The sequence below is a fragment of the Gambusia affinis genome, linkage group LG04 (assembly GCF_019740435.1).
Source record: "Gambusia affinis linkage group LG04, SWU_Gaff_1.0, whole genome shotgun sequence".
In the NCBI taxonomy this organism is placed as follows: domain Eukaryota; kingdom Metazoa; phylum Chordata; class Actinopteri; order Cyprinodontiformes; family Poeciliidae; genus Gambusia; species Gambusia affinis.
This window is the reverse complement of record NC_057871.1, coordinates 15,212,880-15,222,307: the sequence shown is the minus strand read 5'-3', so window position 1 is coordinate 15,222,307 and position 9,428 is coordinate 15,212,880. Positions and strand designations below refer to the sequence as shown.

Genomic DNA, 9,428 nt, shown 5'->3' with positions numbered 1-9,428 from the left:
CTCGTTTCAAGACCATTACAGTGAGCAAGAGCAAGTTTCAAGATTTTACAGGGTAGTTTTGACTTAAACAAGCTGATGGAAAGTTTCATAAAGCTAAAAGATAACACAGAGGAGTAGTTTAGGTTTTAAAATTTACTCTGTTTGAACCATATGAAAATGGAAAGAAGATAGCACACACCTATGTCATGATCCTGAAAAGGTTGGCTCTGGAGGAGCTGCAAAAATGGGAAATCACTGTTGTGACATTCATACTTAGTTCATGGAAGAGCAACAAGAAGACAAACATGAGAAGTCTTGTTTGCCACCAGCCATCTAGAAGACAGTAAAGATATGACAGAAGATGGCCTATTACATATAGTCTCAATAAGATGCATCGAAATTTGAGTTAGACAAAATAGGAAAGCTTTCAAAGAACTGAATAAGCCATTCCTCAGGTCTCTGAGCTCTCAGCTAGAGTTCAGAATAGTAATTTCTGTCTAAAATAATCAAGAATAGAAAATGTTTTGAAATTGGGCGTCTTGTGATGTACACTGAAATAAAACAGCTTACAAAAGAAATATTTCAGAAAATTAAGACTTTATGCGTACAACAACAGAAACGTTTCAGTGAAAACGTATATGTTAATTATTTGTGGAATAAAATTTGAAATATGCAACAGCGGTTTAAAAAAGAAAATCCATGGTGCACTTTTTGGCTCTAACTCCATTAGTAACAGGGAGAAATCCAAGATTTCTCCATGACCGCATTAGGATTTAGAGACTTCATGGTAATGTCCTTAAATATCTAATTTCAGAGGACAAACATGGGCTCTGCTGTTTCTTGTTTTTGTTCCTGCTTTTATTATTTTTTATTAATAAAAATGTACATGCAGTACATTTTAAAACAGCGCCTTTCTTATATTTGAAGGCTTATAGCAGGTGTGGATGAGCCACCGCAACACTTGAGTATGTACACGTCAGTGGAAGCCAGCCGTGAACTAGGAAGTGGCTAACAGGCTTAGCCAGCGAAGGATCATGAGCAGCTGAGAATCTGCGTGTTTCCACAGGTCAGTCATCCACTTTGTCAATGAACATTAAGCTACAACTGCACAACTGCAGAACAGAGCCGCATTCATCAATACTCGAGTTAAGTGAAGATATATTTTTACGTCAGCTGGCTGCAGTTGTCAAAACTTGCGTTAGCTTTTAGCGCAGCAGCGTGAAGCATGAACGGTAATACTCCGGCGGGTTACCCAGTGAATCTGTCACACAGGTGTATTTAACGAACGTGAACGCCTTACACATAAACTCAGTTTAATTTATAACCAGCTTTATGATGACTATGCGTATTTGGGGGCATTATGCACCTTTCTAGCTTAACATTAGCAGGGAGCTATATAAGGCTCCCATAGGAAAAAAATACACAATAGCAGGATTGTACCTATGGGTGTTTTTGTTTGTTTTAGTTAAATACAAAAACCGTGTGGTCCCAGTTATGTAGAAATGCCTAGCCAAAGTAATTGAAATTAGCATCCAGATTTGGTGGACACATTTTTTTCTGCTTACTTTTTGTCCTCGTAGATACTTAAAGATTGACTTTGTATAACCACGTTTTAAAGTTTTAGTAAATATTAGGTATGTCGTCTTGAACTAAAATACGAAACAAAATAAGGTTAAATGCAGAGCAACACATGTAATTGGCAACATACAACACATTGCCAATTACACAATGGCATAATCCATTGTGTAATTGTTTATATGACACATCTTCAGATTTATAATTTAATTGTGTCTGAATAATAAAAAGGTACATGCAAACAGTGTATTATTGAGTTTTCCCGCATCGTTTGTAACTTAGAATAACAGAGGTGCCCCTCCACCACCTGTTGCTGTGCACTGAAAGAACACTTCTACATTTCCCCCGAGCCCCTGCTTAAACAATAATGTCTGCACAATTTATGGAGAAATAATAATTGAAATTTCTATTGCATAAATGGTATCTTATCAGTGACTTTGTTTCTGCTACACAGAAAATCTACATTGTTTCAGAAAAACACATGCTTTTCCTCTTTGTTTTCTTCAGAAGGGCAGGATGGGCAGGCAGAGGAAGAGGGTGATGACAGGTGATGCTCCTCCCTACTCAAGGAGAGACGAGAGGCCCTCTGCACTTAATCGCAAAGAGAAAAAAAAGAAAACAGACATTGGAAAATTGTTCATCAACATCTCCATTGGGCTCTGCATATTCAGCCTCATTTGGTTCTTCTACGCCGTCTACATGCGGTCCAGTCTGTCGAAGCGTGTAGCGACCCTGCATCCATCACCCCGCGTTCTTGATGCCAATAGCACCACTGCAAAGGTTTCCTCAGAGAGGTTCTGGGGCTCATACAGGCCTCAGGTCTACTTCGGCATGAAAACAAGAAGCCCCAGGTCCGTTGTGACAGGTAGGTGGTCACAAACTCAGCTTACAAACTCATTACAAATTCTGAAAATTTTCACCAGAGCTCATCGAATTTGGATGTAAAATACCAGATAGTGGGACAGGATTTCTGACTAAGATAATTTTATTAATATTATTTATTTTATATACTGAACTTTGTCTTGTGCATCAGAACTCATACAAAAGTAGACATTTGTATCAGTTAGCAATTTAAAAAATAATAAATTTAAGATGCTTATGTTTCTTTATTAAAATTTGTAAATTAATTTGAGTCTACCTACTAGAGATCTCAGACTGAGCTATTTGGTGAGTTTGCATCCTCAGTTCCTAGACAGGCTGATATTATAACTAAAACTTCATGCTTAAATTACATGTTCTGTAAGAAGACGCTTGCTTTTTTTTAAAACTGTTAACAAGCACATCATTTTTCATCTGTAACAACATAGCCTTATTGCTGAGATGGTAATTAATTTCTCTTATTATTATGTTATCTTTGATGTTGCTCCATTTTTTGCACAGGGATGATGTGGATGCGGCAGTTTTCCAACTCGGACATGAACCTGAGGCATACTTGTGAGCAGGGCGATCGTTTGCAAGGCTACGGCTGGCTCATGCACGACGGATTGACGTTCGGCATCCAGGAAATTCGAGATAACGACTTCACCCTTACCACTGAGTTTGTTAAGAGGATTGGTGGGGATCATGGAGGAGACTGGACCTGGAGGATCACAGCCAAACAGCATGTGAGTGTCAACAGAGCTCGTTGTGATGTTCCGCAAATATGTCCTTTCAAAGTCAGAATGATGTTTTGAGTGATTTGTGATGGCCATTTTACAGCTATTTTTGAGAAATCCAGGATGTTTATTTTGTCTTGTCGTTACCCCACAGAGCTCAGCTCCCCAGCCTCCGGTTATATCCCTGATGTTTTACGCAGCGGCAGACACGCAGGGCTCGCTGCAGACTCACATGGAGGAGAAGAATCGCCTCGCTTCCATCACTGGTTTTTCAGAGGAACTGGGAAACTTTAAGATCACTTTTAGGAAGCCTGTCACTGGGGAATTATCCAGCACAAAATATGCCAGGTAAATTGACAAAATCAGACCACACACAAATGTTGCTTTAATGTACAAGCAATAAATAACTGCTACTTCTGGATAATACTAGAATAACAAGAAATATCAACCTAAATATGACTCTAAAGTCAGATGTTTGTGAGTTTAAGGAATACTTTTCTATTCCTTAAACTTACAAGTTTAAGATGCCTTAACATCTTAATCATGAATGTTAAGGCACATTGAAACAAACTGTTCATAAACAACAGGCTTTTCTAAACATAAATAAGAGAAGATTAAGTGAAAAAACCAGAAATAAAATGGAAGTATAAGAAAATGAAAAGCCATTAATTAAAAAAAATCCTTGAATAATTCTTCAGATTGAAGGAAAGTTTTTTAGATGAAGCGAGCGTCTGACATAGTAGAAAGGAGAAAAGGACTTGAAAAGAACACTAGGTGGCACTGGAGGATAAAACTGACACTTTACTTTATGATGACGGTGTAGACATGTGATATTTCCAAATTATATCAGCTTTAAAGAGGAAAAATACATGCCAGAAATTATTTAAGCTTTGTGCAGGATATGTATCTGCTCTGATTTTAATATACAATATGTAACAAGTTTTTGCTATAACATAGTTATAACAAACTTTTTTATGTGGAAAATGTGTATATTTTAATGACATGATGTATTCAAGTATAAGAAATTAATTGTAATTTGATATATCGTACAAACGTAAAAAGTATATTATTAGTACAATAAAGTTTTCATGTGAAATAAATCAGTTTTTCCTTTGTCAGGGTGGCAGCTTTATGCTTCCACAAAAGTCAGATGGTAAATTATTCAAAAATGGTGTTAATGCAAAAAACAAAAGAAAAAAAAAAGTTAACCAGATGCTGTTCACATTCTGATCAAGAGGTGGCAGCAAAGTGCTTCCGATATTATGCTAAGTATGTTAATCACTAGACCAAAAACAGTTTGAATTATCAAGGAGTTAAATGTAGTCTCATATTTACATACCACATTACACCGTCTCCACATGCCAAGAAAAAACCCAAATGGAAAAGTTTATAAGAACGTTTGTATACTCTGAAATTACTAGCAGTTAAGAAGTTGTATAAAATTCTAGATTTAAAGTGGGGTGGTTGTTTTTTTTCCCAATCCATTCAGTTATCATGAATTGATTGAAAGGAAGCAATTTAAGTCTATTTTTCCTTTTTCTTTCTCATCCGTTTTAGTTACAACTATCTTCAGACCTTGTCTCCTGGTTTAGAGAAGCTGACTGACATCGTGAAGCTCAGTCTGAACCGCAGGTTTGTCTTCAGCCCTCCTTCTGGTGAGAAGAGGCATTACATAGGTGTGGACACCTACAAGCCACCCCATCACCAAAACCAGCAGAAAGCTGCTGACCCACGGAAAGAAAGTGACTTCGTGGTCCACCAGGTGACCGTTCAGACACCTTTCCAGATTGAAGTTCTGTTTGAGTCTGGAAGTTTCTACAATCGCCCTAACCAGCTCGTTGGTTCTATCATGACTCAGGAGTTGGAAAGGAGGAAAGCTGAGTTTAATGCGAAGTTTGAGAAAATATTTGGACTAGAGAGTAAAGGTTTTAGCCAGACGCATATTAAATTTGCCAAAGCAGCGCTCAGCAACATGTTGGGTGGAATGGGATATTTTTATGGCGAGTCAGTGGTGCAGTCAGTCTACAACGAATACCCTCTCCTGTACCCAGGAGGTGCTTTATTCACTGCTGTACCGTCACGCTCTTTCTTCCCCAGAGGCTTCCTCTGGGATGAGGGATTTCACCAGCTGCTGCTGAGTAAGTGGGATCCTCAGCTGACCAGAGAGGTGATAGGCCACTGGTTTGACCTAATGAACATTGAAGGCTGGATCCCCCGTGAGCAGATTCTTGGAGACGAGGCTCGCAGTAAAGTCCCAGCTGAATTTATTGTCCAGCGGAACGAAAATGCGAACCCACCTACCCTCTTCTTAGCTCTGCAGGAGCTAATTGAACAGCTCTCTTCAAAGTCAGATGAGGCAGCAACTAGACCAACCCTGCCTTTCCTTCGAAGGCTGTTCCCCAGGCTGAAGACCTGGTTCGAGTGGTACAACACCACACAGATGGGGCCAAAGCCCAACTCATACCGCTGGCGTGGACGAGACAAGGACACTAACCTGTACCTTAATCCTAAAACTTTAACCTCTGGACTGGATGATTACCCAAGGGCCTCTCATCCCTCCGCAGACGAGCGGCATGTGGATTTGCATTGCTGGATGGCCTTGTCCTCAGGCATCATGGCCAGCATAGCTCAACTTCTAGGCGAGCCCCATCAAGACTATAAAGTCCTACACGATGTGCTCAGAGACAACAACCTACTCAATGACCTTCACTGGTCAGAGCAACTCCGTGCCTTCAGTGACTATGGCAACCACACACAAAACGTCTCCTTGCAGCGGGAAAAGGTGTACGTACCGCCCGGACAGCCCCGCCATCAGTTTCCCGTGGCACGTCTCGTACGCTCCGTCCGCAGGGCCCCCAAGCTGCAGTACGTCAACGCTCTCGGTTATGTCAGCTTGTTCCCCTTCTTACTCCAAATCCTCCAGCCCGACTCGCCAAAACTGGAACACATCCTCCGAGACATGCGAGACCCCACTAAGCTGTGGACGCCCTTTGGCCTGCGCTCTCTCTCGAAGACTGATCCACTGTATATGGAGCGAAACACGGAGCATGATCCCCCCTACTGGAGGGGACCAGTTTGGATCAACATCAACTACCTGGCAGTCAGAGCTCTCTACCACTATGGCAACACAGAAGGGCCATTCCAAGAGAAGGCAGCTCATCTTTACAAGGAACTCAGGACTAATATTATAAACAATGTTTATGCGCAGTTTGTTGAAACAGGGTATATCTGGGAACAGTATAATGATGGCACTGGCAGGGGCCAAGGAAGCCACCCCTTCACTGGCTGGTCATCCTTGACAGTATTAATGATGGCTGAGCATTACTGATGCCCTCTAATCCATCTCTTTGTTGCTTCAATTCAGGCAGCATTGACTGTTAAGATGTAAAAATGTAGTCTGCTTGACTATGGTGACAGAAATCAGAAGAGAAATTACTTCTGTCACTATCACATTTTCGTATGAACCCTTTAATAAAAATGACAAATGTATACACTTCCACCACTGGAAAACATTTAAACAGGCGTTAGGTGCAGCTCTTGCAGCTGATTTCCTTATTGGACATGCAGCATAGCCCAAAGTTATTTTTAGATTTTGATTTAGAACAGTTTCCGTTCAACAATATATTTGGTTCTGATTTTATATATATATATTTTATTTTATTTTTTTATTTTTTCATTTGCATTTAATAAAGAAGTCATTCTTTTTTTTTTAATACCCTCTTCAAAGATGGGTTTTGGATGCCAATATAGGTTTGTCTTCTTCAAACTGCTAATCAGCTTTTTGCATAGTTCCTCTTTTCTTTGGTGATGATCTCCAGGTCTTTTATGCCGTTTCCATTACCTTAATCTTTATCTCCCTCTGTGTAGTTTGCATCGGATTTGAGTCACGACCTCCAGGGCCATTCTGCAACACTGACGTTACTTCTCACCAGAAGAAATATTTTGTGAAATTAAAATATTTCTTTAAGCCTAAAGAAATATTTCGGTAAAGGATATTTTTACCGTATATCCTCTAATATTGTGCCTCTTTTGCACCTTTAATATTAAAACTGTCATTTTTGGAAGATGAGGACAAATATACAGATGCCCCACAAATTAGAATATTATTGATAAATATAATTTCATTCAAAAAGTGAAACTCTTATTTTATTCTGGTTATGCATTACAGAGTGAGGGCCGGTGTCCTGCATCTTTTAGATGTATCTCTACTTCAACACACCTGAGTCAAATAATTAGGTCATTAGCAGGACTCTGGAGAACCTATCTGCACTTGGGAGGTGATTCAGCTGTTGGATTCAGGTGTGTTGGACCAGGGAGACATCTAAGAGTTGCAGAACACCGGCCCTCGAGGACCAGGAGTGCCCACCCCTGCTTTAGATTGTCGACGTTTTTGGGTGTGGGGACTCTTGAAACACTGACTCGTGCAGTATTGCGAATCTCTTCTGAACACTTGCTAAAGACTGCAGTCACCTGTGTTGCTTGTGCACATTCTCTACCACACTTTTTCCTTCCACTCAACTTCCCAAGAACATGCCTCAATACAGCATTCTGTGAACAGCCAGCTTCTTTGGCATTGACCTCTTTGTGGCTTAGCTTCCTTGTGAACTGACTGCTGAGCAGCTATCAGGTCAGGACCCTTCCTCAAAATCGAGTAAGTCATAACATTGCCATAGCATATAATTTTCTGTTTCAAGCCTTTTTTTCCTTTTCTTTCAACATTTAGATTTTATGAGAAAGTAAAAATTTCCCTCAGTGGTTCAAAAAATGTTAAGCCATAATGATGAAAATGTATTCTTAAAAAAAATCTCTCTGTGGCTATTGAATTGTGGAATTGGAGTTTTCATTTTTGAAATTGATTGCTAAAATAAAGTTTGAAATTCTAATTTGAGATTCACCTTTTGTAAGAACAACACTTAATCAAGCAAACAAAGCGGGTCTCCCCGTAATATTTGTTGAAAAAAACGCAAAACTAAAATGAAAAAGGTTGAAAAAGGTTCGTTCACCCCTAATATTATAGAGACATATGGAATTAATTAACCTCTTTGAATTTAAGTGGTGTACTCAATTTAAATTGGACATTTATCTTTATGCCAGAAATGAGAACTGAAATTATATCTGTCATTACATTTTCTCATCATCTGTCCATCATCTTCTCTGTTTGTTTTTTGGGAATCCCAAGATTTTCCAGACTAGAAGGGTCAGTATTCTGGGTTTGCCCCTGAGACCTGATGGACCCTTTAAGATGTTAACAGTCTTTTGTTTTTTCACCGTTTATAAAATCTATATATATATTCTTTCAGTACAACTCTGCTGTCTTAATATTTGTGAACTCTTCACTGATCTGCATTCACACTATGTGCCAGTTGATTGTCGGAAATGACGGACATCTGTATTTCTTAAATCGCAAACCTAACTGATGAAATTCAAGGACTGTTTTCAATGGGCAGCTGGTTAATTCATGTGTTTCGGAATTTTGAGTTGTACTTTTACTTGGTGAAATCAGGTTTATGATGTATAATTGTGCCATTTTCTCACATGTATTGCTCTTTTGATTCAATGTCTTAGTCAGTTTTAATATTTGTTTGTTCACACTTTCTAAAAAGACTCAATGTTTATAAAATGCCTGTTTCTAATAGCAGACATTTTGTGTACATTGTGGTTTGTCTGGCAAGGGAAAACAATGATGAAGTATTGAATTTGTTTTGTCTAATTATTAAATGGTTTAAATATTTTTTGTCGGTTTGATTTTCCTTTTTTACTGGCTGAACTATTAGTGCATTGTTGCAAGAAAATTGGATATTGAAACTTGATCCTTGAGCTGCAAACTTGGTGAACGGTTTGTTCAACGAAGACAGGAATGTTTTCAGAATTTAGTATCTATTCAGAGTAAATCGCACCTGTTTGCAACCAGCTGTTGCCCCAAATGCGTTTATGATAAAGAGAGAAGGAAGAATAAAAGTTTATATGAAATACATGTCTGTAAAATCTGTCTATAAGATCTATTTTTGTTAGTATTTTCACTAGGAAAAACTTTTTTATTAGGAAATGCTCGCAAAATTCAAATCACAGTATCTGAGAAGTATAAAGGTCTTAGCTTTGACTGTTTAAGAGCTTTACTTTTCTTAGTTTCATCCAGTCTTCGGTGACGCAGCTGCAACAAAGCATCCTCAAACAATGACGTGTCATAAACTCAATATGCTTTCTGGAATGACATATTTAGATTATGCCTAACATTTCCTCTGTTCTTTTGGTGTAAAATTTTAGATTAATCTGACCAAA

At 38.8% G+C, this 9,428-nt stretch overlaps 1 protein-coding gene across 4 annotated transcripts; it reads left to right on the top strand.

Annotated features, from left to right (window-relative positions):
* The first annotated feature begins 939 nt into the window (after positions 1 to 939).
* mogs (mannosyl-oligosaccharide glucosidase) lies at positions 940 to 8,880 on the top strand. 4 transcript variants are annotated; one of them, XM_044114841.1, is made up of 5 exons: positions 940 to 1,045; positions 2,065 to 2,419; positions 2,935 to 3,158; positions 3,304 to 3,497; positions 4,707 to 8,880. In XM_044114841.1, exons 2-5 carry the CDS (start codon positions 2,071 to 2,073, stop codon positions 6,475 to 6,477), a joined length of 2,538 nt encoding a protein of 845 aa, XP_043970776.1. In that variant the 5' UTR covers positions 940 to 1,045; positions 2,065 to 2,070; the 3' UTR covers positions 6,478 to 8,880. The 4 variants fall into 4 exon arrangements, with proteins under 4 accessions (XP_043970776.1, XP_043970773.1, XP_043970774.1 ...); XM_044114838.1 differs by having other exon boundaries at positions 3,301 to 3,497; XM_044114839.1 differs by having other exon boundaries at positions 2,062 to 2,419.
* Positions 8,881 to 9,428: the final 548 nt, after the last annotated feature.